The sequence below is a fragment of the Pseudorca crassidens genome, chromosome X (assembly GCF_039906515.1).
Source record: "Pseudorca crassidens isolate mPseCra1 chromosome X, mPseCra1.hap1, whole genome shotgun sequence".
NCBI classification, from domain to species: Eukaryota; Metazoa; Chordata; class Mammalia; order Artiodactyla; family Delphinidae; genus Pseudorca; species Pseudorca crassidens.
The window spans coordinates 104,731,467-104,749,817 of NC_090317.1; the positions used below are offsets into that span (position 1 = coordinate 104,731,467).

An 18,351-nucleotide genomic window follows, 5' to 3' on the forward strand; every position below is an offset into this window, starting at 1 on the left:
TATGCCGCCCCTAATAGGATTAGTTCCACAAAGATGTGGGTTTTTGTCTGTTTTGTGTATGGCTGTATCGTCGTTGCCTAGAACAGTGCCTGGCTCTTGGTAGTTGCTCAATAAATATTTGTTGAAGAATCACTAATATGTGGTAGAGCCAGAATTTCATATGCTTTCAGAGCCCTTCTCTACAAAATAAATAAAGATGTGATGTATTGAATGTATACAATATTTTTTTCTAATTGTTTCTGTACCTGGCAAGTCTGCAGTTATAACAACTTTATGACAAATCATAAAGTTTTCAGTATTATTAGTTCAATTGTCCCTAGAAAGGCTAGACAAAGATAGATTTACCGATTCATTGTGAATATCTTACATACTTATTAAAAAGTAGAATAATAATGGATGTAACATTACTATTTCCATGTTTAAGGATATATTACCTATAATGAATAGATAATAGAAGAGATTTAATTTTCTGAGTTCCTTATTTCTTCCCAAAACAAGGATATACATGTGTGTGTATAGTTTCTAGGTTATGATTGAAGCATTTCATTATAATTAAGCGTTTTTTATTCTAGTTATAAAAATACCCACGTCTACCTTTTTTGGGTAATCTTTTGAAAAAAATTCCTTTTCTGAGAGGCAGTAAAATACACTTTGGCTTGATCAGATAATTCCTGTAAAAGAAAAACACATTGAATTTTAAATCTGTTGATTTTACATATGAAGATTTTTTTTAAATACCATATTTGTGACTTAGAATTCAAACTGTTGTCTCATGAACTTTGATATGAATTCGGTTATGCATCTGTATACATTGTTCATGCTGTATTTTGGGTGATATGTGCTGCCTCCTGAGAAGGTTCAGTTTCATTAAGAAGGTCTATATTAATATTGTCAGCACTTTTATATTTCATTAAACCTATGTTTCACTGGTCCTTAAATAGTGATAATTGGATAAAGAAAGTTAAGGAAGCGAGTCAGTCATAAGAAGTCGTGTGTGTGATGAATAGAAACATCTTTTCTATATGTTTTATTTCTAATGATGTAAAGATAATGTTACATCATTGCAATAACCCTTATATATATTGATACATTATACATTTTAAAGATTTTTTCTATGTCATTTCCTATCTTATGTAACATTTTCTGAACCATGCACTGGATTCCATTATTATTTTAGCCTATATTTGCTTTGTAGACATTTGCAGTGCTAAAGAAAAATTGATATTTGTCCTGTGGAAAAATGTGTGCCTATGTATTTGTCATAAAACTATTAGATTCCACAAGAACCCAAGGCAAACTCAATTAGCCATCAGGTGTAATTGTGCTTTAGTGCAAATAGTTTTCTTTCCCTAGAGGACAGTCAGGGAGGCTGGTGGCATCAAATGCACAGGCAAGCCTAAAACCAAACAAGGAGCTTTATAGTTTTGTCTACCCCGCATACTCTTTTCTACCTAAGTAACTATTGAGTCATAAATCTTCTTTTGGAAAGCTGATTGTCAATTTCTTTTCTTCACACTGAAAAATGGTCAATATATCGGCAATGAGTGTTATATATTGCTCACTGGCAAGTGATATCTCTAAAGGTGGCCTATTATATGCTAAAAACAAAAGGCTTTGAATCCTGTAGGATGCCAAAACCTCCAGTCAATTTAGTCAATATTTCAGACAATACAGTTGGAAAAAATCAGTCAAGGCAAATTGCCATTGTATACCTTAAATATCTTTGTGGATCCCATTTTGGTTAATTTTTCTAGCATTTCTAAATGTTTTGCTGTATATACTGCTGACAAGGAGCAAATTTAATTATTTTAAATTTCAGCAGCCTTTCCTTCCTTAGCCTTAACTTTCTTGTTGAGGTGCTAATGAGCTGTGAAAAGGCCAAATGGAAGAGAAATAAGAGCTCCAGATAATCCATACTCTGATAAACTCCCATGATAATTGACAGTTTGTGGTGCTTCTGGGACAGTGGGAGAAATAAGCGATGTTGGCCAAGTATGTGGAGCAACTTGTGCTAATAACATTGTAAAAGAAGTTTACAAGGCAATCACGATTCTTTTAAACAAATACCATGTGTGTACCTTCAGGCCTAGGCACAATTTGATTATCCAAAATGCTTTGTAGGTCAAATTGAGCTGCCTCCCAGGATTTCTATATCAGGAGATTCTAAACATACTTGTGACTATTTCCCTTCTGGCTTAAATGAATTTCCTTTTCCTGATTTATAGTTTCCCCAGAACAAAGACATAGTTGACCTTCATTTTCTGCTCATTTGCAGGATTTTTAATTCATCTTCATGTTAAAGTTTTTAATTGCTGGCATATTTTAATACTCAAGGTTTAATTCATTGTTTTAATTTGTGTAGAAATAATTCCGTTTCCTTCCTAGTGTAATATGAAATAAGGCCAATATATTAAAAAATACCTTTTTATAGACTAAGTAGTGATTTTGTAGAAAATTTCCAAGGGTTATACAAATCAAGAAAATGATAACTGACTCTACACAAGAGTATTTTTAAAATAAAATTTTGTTTTTAAATATAGTATTGATTATCTCAGTATGTGAACAAAGAAAGCATTTTTATTCCTTTTGTTTCTTCCCTTCCTATTTTCAAAAGTAGACCAAACAATTTGAAATATGCCAATAGGCATGTTTTAGATGTTGATATATGTTCCAAGTATGATTATATATCCCAGTGATATTGTTACATATTTTATAGTATCCATAATTTTATGTGGTGATTTAAAAATTCAAGTATACCAGTAAATTTTAGGGCATTGTACTAATGAAGCCCATTGTAAATATTTAAAAATCTTTATATGAGCAAGTTATCTATTGAGAATACAGAAATTGTACACCAAAGCCAATCTTTTTATAAACATGTAAAATTATTCACAGAAGGGTCTAGGGGAGAGAGAGACTGGGTGAATCAAAGAATTCTATCATTGGTTCTTGGGGTGCGTGAGAGACTTATTACATTCAAAGTATGGCACATTCTTACATTTTTGATTTTTAAATGCATATTTTTCAACCAATATAGCTACATCTGGGAAATGCTTCTTCTCCTTAAGTTATGAAAAATATGTCTGGCAACATAGTTAAAATTGTAGGCTTCTGAGAGACAGATACTGAGTTCACCTCCCATCTCTGCTCTTTACTAACTGTGACCTTGGGCAAGTTTCTAACCCCTATGCATCTGGTCTCCTTCCTGTAAAACGTAGACAGTAGGCATTCCTTTTGTTGTAAGGTTAAATTAGGTATTTTAATGATGTGCTTGCAGCACACCTTACAAATAGTAAACACTCAATGAATTATACTTGTGTTGTGTTTATAAATTCTATAGGAGTTTAGAGGATGAAAAAAGCATTATAGATTAGAACTTAGTCTACAAAGTGGGGAGCACCTAACCACAAGATACACAAGATGATCCACTGGGGTTTCAGAAGAACATAGTATGATGTCTCTTCATATGCATACTTTATTTGAAATTAAGAAAGAAAGAAACTTTACTAATTTTTAATATACAGGTTTTCAGATGAGTTTGTATAACATATGGTCCTTGATGTCCTCGGTCAGACATATTTAATCAGATGAATTGGTATTGGACCTTATTTATTGGCATCTTTGGTGTTCTGGATGCATTGCAATGCATGTGAACAGTTAAATGTGTTTACAGGTTGTATTATCTTAAGTAGTAAAATGCTTATAATATTTTGCAGTAAAATCGGAGTGTCCCAGAGAATACTTTTTACTGCACAGAAATGTTCTAGTTATCACATGGTAAAGTATTTGAAAAAATGTAGTATATATTTTCTTTTTCAAAAAAATAAGTGTTCCAGATATGCTGAACATTTCTGTTTTGGCAAATGGCTGTGCTTACCGTGTCATTTCTCAGACATTTCCAGAAGCAGTAAAAAGACTTGATCTCTCCTTTCAAGGCAAATTTCTGTATTAACCGACAATGATTAAGAAAAGAACTGCATTTTATAGGAAATATGTGCTATGGAGAGTGCATTTCGAAAATGAATATTTGACAGTATTCTCATCATAAGTGTGTCAGTTATGAAATCTTCTACAACTACACACAGAAACTTGAAAGGAAATATTTTAAGTGCATTTAAAATATAAATGAAATGTTTTCGTGAGGTTTTGAATCCGTATTATAAATATGAAAATGTTTTCATTTGATATTGCAAGAAATCCTGATTTAGATAATAGAAGATTAAATTTTTTAGCTAAAACTTTTGTAATACCTGGTAGATTGGGTGCAGAGTGAATAGGGCAGCTAAGTTGAATCAGTCCTCAAAATTGCTATGGGACAACGTGATTAAAAAAGTGGAATATGAAAAAAAAAAAGGTCGTGAAGAACCTAGGGGCAAGATGGGAATAAAGACGCAGACATACTAGAGAATGGACTTGAGGATACGGGGAAGGGGAAGGGTAAGCTGTGACAAAGTGAGAGAGTGGCATGGACATACACTACCAAAGGTAAAATAGATAGCTAGTGGGAACCAGCCACATAGCACAGGGAAATCAGCTCCGTGCTTTGTGACCACCTAGAGGGGTGGGATAGGGAGGGTGGGAGGGAGGGAGACGCAAGAGGGAGGAGATATGGGGACATATGTATATGTATAACTGATTCACTTTGTTATAAAGCAGAAACTAACACACCATTGTAAAGCAATTATACTCTAATAAAGATGTAAATTTAAAAAAAAATAGAAAAAAGTGGAATATGCAGTCACAAATGTTATTTTGATAAAGATGAACACTTTACAAAGTTGAAGAGCAATATTGTAAGGTTCAGGAAGAGTCATACAGGAGATGAGATTTGAGCTGGAACTTAAAGGCGAATATTTAAATATGTTTGGAAAAGTATTTTTGTTGTTGTTTTTGTTTTAATATGTTGGTAGCAGAGAAATAAACAAATAGGAAGGTGAAAGATGAAAATTGATTATTTGTAGGTTTCCAAAGCTGTGAGAGAGAGAATAGAGGAAAACATCGGAGACCACTACATGTTAGGGTATGAATTTGGGACTGTATTCTAAGAGTAAAATCACTGAAGTTTATTGCATGTAAGAGTAAAATACCCGTTATAAATGTGGCAGCTATGCTCAAGTTGGATTGAAGCAAGCAAAAGATAGAGAAGAGGGAATCAATTTGGGGAGCATGTCATTAACCTCATTTTTGTGTTGTTTTAGCACAGAGTTTCTCAAAGTGTCACTCCTGACATTTGGGGCCTGATCATTTTTTTGTGGAGGGGGAGTGGGTGGTGGTAGTACTTACGCTGCTGTTGAGCTGTGCAGTGTAGAATGTTTAGCAGCATTCCTGGCGTCTACCCGCTGGATGTCCTAGATGTCAGTTGCACCCTCTACCCCCAGCAGTGAGGATCAGAACTGCCTCCAGATATTGTCAAATGTCCCCAAGAGGGCAAAACAGCTCCTGGTGGAGAACCAGTGGTTTAGGGTGATGTCACTAGGAATGAAAAAGAAGAGGTGAATGTGAAATAAATTGTAAAGTATGTTGTTTGCTGGACAGCTTTCAACCAAATTGTTGAAAATAAAAGAGCAAGTCATTTCAATAATAATAAAAGGGTTTGTTTTTAAACTAATACACACATATGTCTTTATGACATGTATTTTCTACGTCAGACCCACTTGGGACTCTGTTTTGCATTCCTACTCATGTTTTCCATCGCCTCATTTTATAATATATACATATATACCCTTAAATTCTTTTTTTTTGTTTTTACCTTAAATTCTTTTATAGTATCTTCCCTAAATCAGCAGTGATTCCTCCCAGCTTGTAGCCCACCCTGACTTTTGAGTCTTTTACTTTAAGATGTGAAAAGAAATATTAGTACAAGAGATAAAAAACTTGTCAAAAGGTTTCACAACTTTTATTTCTTTCAAATACAGTGAGCCTTTATACACTCTTCTCAGTTCTCTAAACCTTAAGATTAAGAGCTTTAATTGTTAATGAGACCCTGAAGTATATACCTTGGAGCATGCACACTCTTGTTAGGAGCCAATGATAAAACTGAAGAACTGCCTGTTGCCTTCAGCTGACTAATCTACCTGCACCAACAGGGTAGAGGCCTGCTCTGGTCTTTTATTACTTGGCTTGAGGCAGAGGGCAGAATTTGTGGCTGTTAATGAAATCTATCTAGAGTCTTCCCAGGGCTTAATATCATTTGCATTTCCCTTATAAATGTCAAAAAGGCCTTAAACAAAGGATCTCTTTCCTTGAAGAGAACAGATAAGGATGTGTGTTTTAGAATCCAAGCAACCTGGTTTTAAATACCAGATCAGCCAGTTACCTTTGTGACCTTTGGCATGTTATTTAATTTTTCTGTTCCTGTTTCCTCATCCTACTATTTTCTGTCATCTTGAACTGTTGTGGTGAAAAATGATATAATGCACGTTAAGTGCTTAGCAAATTGATTGACACAAAGTGCCCAATAAATAATGGCAGCTGTTGTTATTGCTATTAGAGATGTAGTCGTTGTTGTTGTGATGGTTGTTTTAATATTGCCATACAGCAGGCCATAATTTTTCCTAAATCCTCATTAGGGCTTAACTTTGAACTGAATTTCAGGCACAAGCAATATTAAAAATTACCTATTTAATGGTATCATTAGATTGAATGTCATGTACAGTGTTGCATGATGGATTAACTTCTCGTAAATCACTTCTGTAATCATTTTTCATACTTTGAATAATACCCTGGTTTACATGTTATATCTCAGAGGAAACAGCAGAAATGTGGCAAGAATGTTTCCAGATATAAATCCTGGTTCCTCTGAACTGTTCTTCTGTTACTTAGTAAAAGAACCACTTGGTTATCCCTCCATGATCCTTTAGCTTTCAAATAATCTTTCACTGAAGGATAAAGATTATAGAATACACCCAAAAATTCACCATCCATGCATTGTCTTACACTGTGTAAAAAAGAAGTGTGACACATTTAAAGGAGGTAAGTGACAAAACTTTCAAAAGTTCTTGAAGCATTTATACATTCAAGAACAGTAAAACTGTTTTTATCCAGGTTAAAACTCATATCACATTTTAAGGTTAAATTTGGGGAAGTTGCCAAAATAGATCAGTTTCAACAGAAATATAAAAGTACTCAGCGATAGATTGTGCCCTTTGGAAACGTCCCAGCTATTTTTCTAAGGGCTTTGTGGTTTGCTGGATTGCTGGTTTCACTACCTATGTGTTGTCATTTGATGACTTATCTCAGTTTGAATTGCCAAAGTCATGCTTCTAAAAATACACACAGCTCATTCAACTGTGTTTCCTCATAAAAATCGTTTGCCATTTCAGCGAACATTGGTCCCCAAGTACAGGCGTTGCAAAGCATTTCTTGGAAACTAGAATGTGCTTAGCATTTTATATGCATCATTACATATAATCTTTTCAACAGTCCTATGGAGATATATTATTATTTTCTTTGTTTTACAGATGGGGAAACTGAGACACAGAGAGGTTGAATAACTTATCCCAGGTCAGCTAGATAGTAAACTGGTTTTTAAAAAATATTTATGTATGGAGTCGTGTCAAGCCTATCACTCTCTGTTTTATTATGTCAATTTCTATTACTAGAGATGAGTTTCCAGACATTTGTCCTGGACATTGCAGGACTAACACATATACTTATTTGTCTTCCCCCATTACTTTACTCTTCTGCTGTCTACTCCTTCACCTTTATGCATTAGCAACATCTTCAAGGAACACAGGTGACAATATCTAGTAATTCTTCGTGCAAAAGGGTAGTAATTAAGCCTTTGAAGTATGTGGGTAATGTTGAATAAATTTTAGTGTTCTTAATTTTGAAAACAACCAGAGTTGTTTCATCCATCCATTGTTATGCCTCTCATCTGAATCATTATTTGCCCAATGTACTTCAAACATAAACTACTTTTATAAAGACAGAAATTAAAACAAGATCAAAGCATAGGAAAACAATTATTTCCAGTTGATCCTAGCATCTCCATTCATGAAATGATTGGTGTCTCTTTCTTATGCATAGATCTTTTTCTATAAGAAGCAAAGATCAAGTTCCCTAGAAAATTTTCTTTGCCATAATATGTATGAACTAGTGACAAGCTAAAGTGAAATATGTAATACTATGACAATGAATACATATTTTGGGAAACTAAAACCAGAAGCATAAGCCTATGTGTCCTTGTTTGTTTCCAAATTCTCTTTCAAAGATGGACAAAAAAATAAATAAATAAAAAGAATATGTGTTTTTCCAAGGGTTTTATTGCAAATGTGCAAATGTGGAATTCAAGCAAATTTCTTCTTTCATGGGTTTACCTGAAATTCTAGAACCATTTCCAGTTTTGTTCCATGAGCTATAAATTTTTTTTTCATCTTGATCCGGAACATATATACATATACATTTATACATAGACACACACATATATATATATATATATATATACATATCTGAAACAAAAATTCATTAAATAATCTAGTCCTTAATATAAATTACACAGACTGGTATTTTTATTCTATTTAATTTTAAATAGAATATTCCTGGTCATGACCCACTAAAATGATTTCATGAATCACTGATGGATCATGACTTACAAATTTGAAAAACAGTGGTCTAGACAGAGAAGAAATTACTCAGAGTCTAGCTGACAATTTTGACCATAATCATGTATATATGTAGAGCTGATTTATGGATATAAATAATGATTAATTGAGTTACTTATGTAATTTTACATAGCTTATTCATGTTTGAATTTACCTTTAATATAGCTGTCTTTGCAAAGTTTTTGTTTTATGAACATCCTCAGACAAAACTTTTAGATTCAGAATTTATGAGTGCTAGACAGCATGTCCTAAAGTATAAAGATTTGCCTTCTAAAATTTTCTCCGAAAATTCAAGCCTCTGTAAATAGCAGTAAGTCATGAGCTGTTTACTTTTTTAATCCAAATTGTACAGTAGTAAAATATAGTATTGTGTTACTTGAGTAATAGTGTTGTTTACAATTTATCATTTGCAAAAGATTATTTGAACTCAAGATTGTTAATAATTTTTAGAACTTTTAAATAGGAACTAGATTGAGGTTCAGGTTCAGAAAGGTTTGATTTAATTGATGCTTGCTCTTAGAAGTTTCCTGGGTCATTTTTTCTATAGGAATTATCTGGCCCTTGAAATCTGGACAGTGACTTAAGAAGGTAACCTTGGAGCAGGTTGTGTTTCAAAATGGTTCGTATGTGTAGAAGAATCGAATAATAATTAATAGCTATCGTCTACTGTATTGGGTTCTTGCACAAGATCAGATATTCTGCCAAACACTTTATATACTCTCCTTTAATTCTTACGGCAATCTTAGGAAAGTATTATTGTTCTCATTTTACATAGGAGGAAGCTAAGGCTAATGATGGGGCTAAGTAACTTTACCAGGGTGACAAGATTCAAACACTGATTGTTTGCCTCCAAAGCCCCTGGGTTTTATAACCACTTTTTATTGTACATAATAAATGTCCCATCTCTTCTCACCCATAACCCAGGGAAGGCAAAATATCCAGGAGTGGACTGTACTTTTTTTCCACCTACATACAGGGCTGGCTAGCAATTTGTACAGCCCAGTGAAAAATGAAGTACGGAGCCCCTTGTTCAAAACTGCAGGAAGGAAAGTGCTATTAAAATTACTAAAATATAAAGCTGTTTACTTAATTCTATGGTCTTTCTCTCAACTTGCCATCGTGTTTATTTGCTATTTGACATACTGAATAAAGAAAATTAAAATTTTAAAGTATTAACATGAGTTTTACTGTCCATTGTTATATTGTGCAACTGCAGTTGTAAATGCAAATATAAGATCGTTTAACTCAAGCAGAATCACCAGCATCGCACAATTTGTATTTCAGAGCTTGTGCACGCATATGTATTTCATTCTTAACATGGAAACATTGTACAACTAAGCTGTTTTTATTTCACTTCTTGATAGGTGTAAGTTCTACCCATGTCCTGTGCCTTCAGCTTACTGATGAGTTAAGGAAGGAGTGAAAGGAAAGGAACCATCTTGCCCTATCTTTCCCTTTATTTCTCTGTCGTCAGTTTCAGCATAAATGCTTGGCTAATACAGGAAAGAAATAAGAGTAAGAAAGGATATGATAGGGTTCTTTGATTGTTCATGTTTTCTTAGGATTGCCTTCTTTCTGCATTGGAAGCAAGTTCCCATTCAAACTGAAAGCATGACTTCCTGGGGCTGTCAGTGCCCCTCTCATTCAGTCATAGTTACCTTCCGCTCACTTTGAGTCTGCTCAACTCCCACATGTCATGGGTCCACCAGAAATCTAGGCTCATGGGACATCAGAAACACTAAATGCAAATGGGACAAACACACCTATCGTACTTATCTCCTCTGCTCACATGCATACTTCATCACCCCATTGGACTTCACTTACAAAATCCAAGTTCAAAGATAAAATTATTAAGAATTTTAAGACGGCAATGTCAAAAAGCAGATAAAACAAGCAAGGGGTCGTTCTGAGTCTTGGGCACTGTAAAACTGCTCAGGTTGACCAACCATGAAGCTGGTTCTGTCTACACACATCTCCCAGGCTACGTTTTTGTGACTTTTTTCCTCTTAATGATGACTTTTATGCTTATTATTTGTAGTATTTAGGGTTAGAGAGAAGGGATACACCATGAAACTTGTTCTAACCCCTCAGCCCTTCAGAACTTGCCTTGACCTTGGGAAGGGCCAGTGCGACTAGCCCTCTTGGGGCATTTATGCTCTGTTTGAGATACTGGAGTTGGGTGATTTTGACTTAACAGGATGACATTATTTCTGCCAGTTCTCTAGAAATAGATTAAGAGTGCATCATTTGATGAAAATATTATACCAAAGACTGCCACTATGCTTTTTCATCCTAAAGGACTTAATAGAGAAATTTATCATATTAAAGTTTCAAAATTGGAGCATTTATCAGAAGAGCACAGTTAAGTTGGTGCTAGCAGCTCAGTGGGATAAGGCCCAGAATTGCTGGGGACTGGAAATTCAAGGCAGGCATGGCAGGGAAGAACCATCAAAAGGATGAATTTTTCTCTAGGCAAGGTCATGAACCCTGCCCCACCCCCCCACAGCCCCCCCCACCCCCCCCACCCCAATTAGTTTCTGATTGTTTTACAATGCCGTTTGTTTCCTTTGTAAAATCCTGTTTGTTAGGGCCCAGTGTTTGCTTGTTCTCTTTATAGGGTGTTCAGAAGATTTCTCTCCAAATATTTCTCCAATATTTTTGCTCTGACTACTTCAACTATTTGCCTGTGTCCCTTACCTCAGCAGGAAACCCTCTTGAGTGTGGGCCTTCTCAGGATTTCTAAAGCCCAGCAACCTGCCATGAGTGCAGTTGGCCTAAAGAAAAATTTATGCATATTTTCTTATTTGTTCAAATTTTTGCTGTTGATAACTGCCTTCAGGTTAAAGCAGCAGGCACATAGCTTACCCCAAGAGCTCTCTCCCATCACTTGGTAGTACTGGTACCATAGCTCCTGAATCTCTGCAAATACACAGCCAGGTTTAGAGGTCAATATTCCATCCTAGAAGCTACCGTCAGCTCTACAGGTGATTCTCTTGAGGTCTCCATTACTTGACTTGAGGTGGTGGAAGGTATGGACGTGCATCGCACTCCAGGGGAATCCTTTCTCACCAGATTACTCCAGTCTCCTTGTTTCCTCTTACACACCTTTGAGCTAGGCAGTGGATTAAGGGTGGTGGGACAGTTTTGTGGTCCCTTCTTAGCAATTCCTTCATAGGTGGCCTGGATCTTCTCTTTAGAATTATGAACACTTTGTTACCATTGTTCTCAGCTTTAGGATCCAAGGAGAAATTACAAGACAACTGTTGGGAATCTCAGTTAACATCCTGCTAAATAAATCTGGTAGCAAATACTTCGCCTAAGATAATGTCTTGTTATTTAAACCATGGCCTTCTGGAAATAAAGGCTTAAACTCACAGAAGTCGTTATAGTGTTAGAAATTTAAGATGTGTGAATGAGGTTATTTCTTTTTAAATTTTACCTTTCCCCCACTTATTTTCATACTGATAACTTGTCTGTGAATTTTTAGAAATATTTTATTAGGGGATCTTGGGAAGAGATGTTTCCTTTAATGTTATTGCAAAAGTTATGTAAATATAATACCAATAATGTATATGTAAAGGATTGAAAATATGAACTAAAAAAATTTACCTATGGATGAAAATCCATGGCATTTAAAATACAACATGAAGAGATGATGTACTAATTCACTCTTTATAGTAATTTAGAAGAGCTTTAATAAAATATTAATTTGAAGTGGATTCCAACTGCCATTTGAGAATTTGTATATTTGTGAGGATGTTAAAATGCAGGCTCGTTATTGTATGTTTCTGCTGTTCATGTCTCTGATAATGCAAGTGGACATTTCTAGCATTTTAAATATTTCATTTGATTTATCATTTAATGTACTGGAACAGTCTGCCAAGGTACTAATTGTATAACACCCAATTTGTTTTATTGTTCAGCGTTTGGAAGCTCCTGAAGACAAGTCATTTGGCAGTTCATTGATGGAGACTGAAGTAAACCTGGACAGTTACCAGACAGCTTTAGAAGAAGTACTCTCATGGCTTCTTTCAGCTGAGGACACATTGCAAGCACAAGGAGAGATTTCTAATGATGTAGAAGAAGTGAAAGAACAATTTCATACTCATGAGGTAAAGCAAAACGTCAATTAATGGGGATTTCCCTGGTGGTCCAGTGGCTAAGACTCCCGGGTTCGATCCCTAGTCAGGGTACTAGGTCCCACATGCTGCAACTGAGAGATCGCATGCCGCAACTAAGAGATCACATGCTGCAACTAAAGATCCTGCATGCCGCAACTGAAAATGATCCTCCGAGCCACAGCTAAGACTTAGTGCAGCCAAATAAATAAATAAATAAATATTTAAAAAAAAAAAAATTGATTAATGAAATAAGGCATATGACTTATGATAAGTCTCTCTGTTTTCCTCAGTTACTCTATAAGATCCTTGTATTTTGATAATTTAGTGTTTATTTTGAGAAGGAAACAAGATAAACGTTCATGTGTTTGGCATTCCAGTAGCCAGCTTTGGAAGTTGTCCTTTGGAGAATAACACTTGAAGATGCTGAGATTAGATTTTGCCAAAGACTCATATAGGAATATGAAAGGCCAACTCCCTTCTCTTGGGTCAAGGTCAATGCTGAGATAGAACTTACACTCCAGAGTACCTGTGGGGTATCAGACTGAACTACCCTCAGTGGGAGACTTTTCCTGAGATGACACACTTACTTGGCTTCCTCTCCTCCCCAGTCCTGTTTCCTGCTTCTTTGGCTCCCCTGTAGATCTCTCCTGAGATCTCCTCCTTAATAAATCACTAGCACATAAGTCCTGATCTCAGGGTCTGCTTCTGCAGAAGTTGACCTAAGCTAGTAATTTTCCTTAATTCTTATTAAAAACAGTATTAAGTTTTCTTAAAAATTAAAATACTTTTACTGGGAATAAAGTTTAAATAGGCTACAAATTTAAAATAGCAAAAAAAAGAAAAAAAAAGATTCAAAACCATAATGATTTCCCTACAGTGTCAACTCTTATCAACTTCTTTCTTTCTCAGGGGTACATGATGGATTTGACATCCCATCAGGGACGGGTTGGCAATGTTCTCCAATTGGGAAGTCAGCTGATTGGGACAGGGAAGTTATCAGAAGATGAAGAAACTGAAGTTCAAGAACAAATGAATCTCCTAAATTCAAGATGGGAATGCCTCAGGGTAGCTAGCATGGAAAAACAAAGCAAGTAAGTCTGTTTTTAATTTCTAATAGTAGCAAGTTTTAGAATCTTACTATTATTTTGATGCAGTTTCTTCTTTAAGTTAGGATTCTCAGTTCTTTCCTAAAGTATGCAGCTCTTCCTCAGGGGGCATTTTGGTTAGATTTTCATGTCTGTTATATTTTGGTTTTCACTTTTGTAATCAAAGTGGAGATATTGGAGAGAAGAACCACTATCTACAGAACTATACTTTAAAGGTTCCTAAAGTTGTTGTCATAGTTAATATTTTCCAAGTTTTCTCCAGAAATTAAAATGTGAATATAGAAGACGTGAAGTTTACACAGGAAATCATGCACATAAAATCACATATTAGGTACAGTTGACAGGAAACTTCTCTTCTGAAGGAAAAGCTCTTAAAATATTTCTCATATGTTTATGGAAATCCTCTTGAAAAAAGTTTCTCCTGTGTTTGGAAATCCTTCTTCAAGTACTTGCATGATTGTGAATTATCTTAAAAATATATATTGACTTAATCAAAAAAGAATTTTTGAGACATTTCTGAAAATGACATATTTCTTATAAAGGTAACAAGTAGATCTCATCATTTTGAATGTAGTGCTTTGATTTACATTGTTAGGTGTGTGTATTCATGTAGAGCCTATTGAGACAAGATAGATTTATTTTTAAATGAAAAGAAATGAAGTGCCAACTGTGGATTTGAATACATTAAGCTAAAGAAATTGTCCAAGAGCCTTAAGTTTACTAAGCTATTATTTATGAAGATTAAAACCTTTAAAATACGACGAAAGAAACTCATTAGATATGCTGGGAGGATTGTTATTCCAGTACTAAATTATAGTGTGACAATAGAGAGGGGAAAAACACATTTTTTTAAACATCTTTATTGGAGTATAATTGTGTTACAATGGTGTGTTAGTTTCTGCTTTATAACAAAGTAACTCAGTTATACATATACATATGTTCCCATATCTCTTCCCTCTTGCGTCTCCCTCCTATCCCACCCCTCCAGGCGGTCACAAAGCACCGAGCTGATCTCCCTGTGCTCTGCGGCTGCTTCCCACTAGCTATCTGTTTTACATTTGGTAGTGTATATATGTCCATGCCAGTCTCTCACTTCGTCCAGCTTACCCTTCCCCCTCCCCGTATCCTCAAGTCCATTCTCTAGTAGGTCTGTATCTTACACCTAGGTTCTTCATGACATTTTTTTTTCTTAGATTCCATATATATGTGTTAGCATACGGTATTTGTCTTTCTCTTTCTGACTTACTTCACTCGGTATGACAGATTCTAGGTCCATCCATCTCACTAAAAATAAGTCAATTTTGTTTCTTTTTATGGCTCAGTAATATTCCATTGTATATATGTGCCACATCTTCTTTATCCATTCATCCGATGATGGGCACTTAGGTTGCTTCCATGTCCTGGCTATTGTAAATAGAGCTGTAACGAACATTTTGATACATGACACTTTTTGAATTATGGTTTTCTCAGGGTATATGCCCAGTAGTGGGATTGCTTCTATTGTAGTTTTTTAAGGAACCTCTATACTGTTCTCCATAGTGGCTGTACTAATTCACATTCCCACCAGCAGTGCAAGAGTGTTCCCTTTTCTTCACACCCTCTCCAGCATTTATTGTTTCTAGATTTTTTGAGGATGGCCATTCTGACCGCTGTGAGATGATATCTCATTGTAGTTTTGATTTGCATTTCTCTAATGATTAATGATGTTGAGCATTCTTTCATTTGTTTGTTGGCAGTCTGTATATTTTCTTTGGAGAAATGTCTGTTTAGGTTTATGCCCATTTTTGGATTAGGTTATTTGTTTTTTTGTTATTGAGCTGCATTAGCTGCTTGTGAATTTTGGAGATTAATCTTTTGTCAACTACTTCATTTGCAAATATTTTCTCTCATTCTGAGGGTTGTCTTTTGGTCTTGTTTATGGTTTCCTTTGCTGTGCAAAAGCTTTGAAGTTTCATTAGGTGCCATTTGTTTATTTTTGTTTTTATTTCCATTTCTCTAGGAGGTGGGTCAAAAAGGATCTTGCTGTGATTTATCTCATAGAGTGTCCTGCCTATGTTTTCCTCTAAGAGTTTGATAGTTTCTGGCCTTACATTTAGGTCTTTAATCCATTTTGAGCTTATTTTTGTGTATGGTGCTAGGGAGTGTTCTAATCTCATTCTTTTACATGTACCTGTCCAGTTTTCCCAGGACCACTTATTGAAGAGGCTGTCCTTTCTCCACTGTACATTGCTGCCTCCTTTATCAAAGATAAGGTGACCATATGTGCGTGGGTTTATCTCTGGGCTTTCTATCCTGTTCCATTGATCTATCGTTCTGTTTTTGTGCCAGTACCATAGTGTCTTGATTACTGTAACTTTGTAGTATAGTCTGAAGTCAGGGAGCCTGATTCCTCCAGCTCCGTTTTTCTTTCTCAAGATTGCTTTGGCTCTTCAGGGTCTTTTGTGCTTCCATACAAATTGTGAAGTTTTTTGTTCTAGTTCTGTGAAAAATGCCTTTGGTAATTTGATAGGGATTGCATTGAATCTGTAGATTGCTTTGGGTAGTAGAGTCATTTTCACAATGTTGATTCTTCCAATCCAAGAACATGGTATATCTCTCCATCTGTTTGTATCTACTTTAATTTCTTTCATCAGTGTCTTATAATTTTCTGCATACAGGTCTTTTGTCTCCTTAGGTAGGTTTATTCCTAGATACTTTATTCTTTTTGTTGCAGTGGTAAATGGAAGTGTTTCCTTAATTTCATTTTCATATTTTTCATCATTAGTGTATAGGAATGCCAGAGATTTCTGTGCATTAATTTTGTATCCTGCTACTTTACCAAATTCATTGATTAGCTCTAATAGTTTTCTGGTAGCATCTTTAGGATTTTCTATGTATAGTATCATGCCATGTGCAAACAGTGACAGCTTTACTTCTTCTTTCCCAATTTGGATTCTTTTTATTTCATTTTCTTCTCTGATTGCTGTGGCTAAAACTTCCAAAACTGTGTTGAGAGATAGTGGTGAGACTGGCCAACCTTGTCTTGTTCCTGATCTTAGTGGAAATGCTTTCAGTTTTTCACCATTGAGGACGATGTTGGCTGTGGGTTTGTCATATATGGCCTTTATTATGTTGAGGAAAGTTTCCTCTAAGCCTACTTTCTGGAGAGTTTTTATCATAAATGGGTGTTGAATTTTGTCAAAAGCTTTCTCTGCATCTCTTGAGATGATCATCTGGTTTTTCTCCTTCCATTTGTTATTATGGTGTATCATGTTCATTGATTTGTGTATATTGAAGAATCCTTGCATTCCTGAGATAAACCCCACTTGATCACGGTGTATGATCCTTTTAATATGCTGTTGGATTCTGTTTGCTAGTATTTTGTTCAGGATTTTTGCATCTATGTTCATCAGTGATATTGGCCTGTAGTTTTCTTTCTTTGTGACATCATTGTCTGGTTTTGGTATCAGGGTGATGTTGGCCTCATTGAATGAGTTTGGGAGTGTTCCTCCCTCTGCTATATTTTGGGAGAGTTTGAGAAGGATAGGTGTTAGCTCTTCTCTAAATGTTTGATAGAATTCGCCTGTGAAGCCATCTGGTCCTGGGCTTTTGTTTGTTGGAAGATTTTTAATCACAGTTTCCATTTCAGTGCTTGTGATTGGTCTGTTCGTATTTTCTATTTCTTCCTGATTCAGTCTTGGCAGGTTGTGCCTTTCTAAGAATGTGTCCATTTCTTCCAGGTTGTCCATCTTATTGGCATAGAGTTGCTTGTAGTAATCTCTCATGATCTTTTGTATTTCTGTAGTGTCAGTTGTTACTTCTCCTTTTTCATTTCTAATTCTATTGATTTGAGTCTTCTCCCTTTTTTTCTTGATGAGTCTGGCTAATGGTTTATCTATTTTGTTTATCTTCTCAAAGAACCAGCTTTTAGTTTTATTGATCTTTGCTATCGTTTCCTTCATTTCTTTTTCACTTATTTCTGATCTGATCTTTATGATTTCTTTCCTTCTGCTAACTTTGGGGTTGTTTTGGTCTTCTTTCTCTAATTGCTTTAGGTGCAAAGTTAGGTTGTTTATTCGAGATGTTTCCTGTTTCTTAAGGTAGGATTGTATTGTCATAAACTTCCTTCTTAGAACTGCTTTTGCTGCATCCCATAGGTTTTGGGTCATTGTGTCTCCATTATCATTTGTTTCTAGGTATTTTTTGATTTCTTCTTTGATTTCTTCAGTGATCACTTCGTTATTAAGTAGTGTATTGTTTAGCCTCCATGTATTTTTTACAGATCTTTTCCTGTAATTGATATCTAGTCTCACAGAGTTGAGGTCAGAAAAGATACTTGATACGATGTCAATTTTCTTAAATTTACCAAGGCTTGATTTGTGACCCACGATATGATCTATCCTGGAGAATATTCCATGAGCACTTGAGAAAAATGTGTATTCTATGGTTTTTAGATGGAATGTCCTATAAATATCAATTAAGTCCATCTTTTTTAATGTATCATTTAAAGCTTGTGTTTCCTTATTTATTTTCATTTTGGAT

The 18,351-nt window shown here is 35.2% G+C and overlaps 1 protein-coding gene across 2 annotated transcripts in view; it reads left to right on the top strand.

Moving 5' to 3' along the window:
- The window catches only part of DMD (dystrophin), a 2,128,065-nt gene that overhangs the window by 561,884 nt on the left and 1,547,830 nt on the right, over nucleotides 1-18,351 (top strand). For both annotated transcript variants that reach the window (XM_067723245.1, XM_067723244.1), the window contains exons 10-11: nucleotides 12,527-12,715; nucleotides 13,634-13,815. In XM_067723245.1, coding sequence (XP_067579346.1) covers nucleotides 12,527-12,715; nucleotides 13,634-13,815 — 371 coding nt within the window. The remainder of the gene's footprint in view (nucleotides 1-12,526; nucleotides 12,716-13,633; nucleotides 13,816-18,351) is intronic.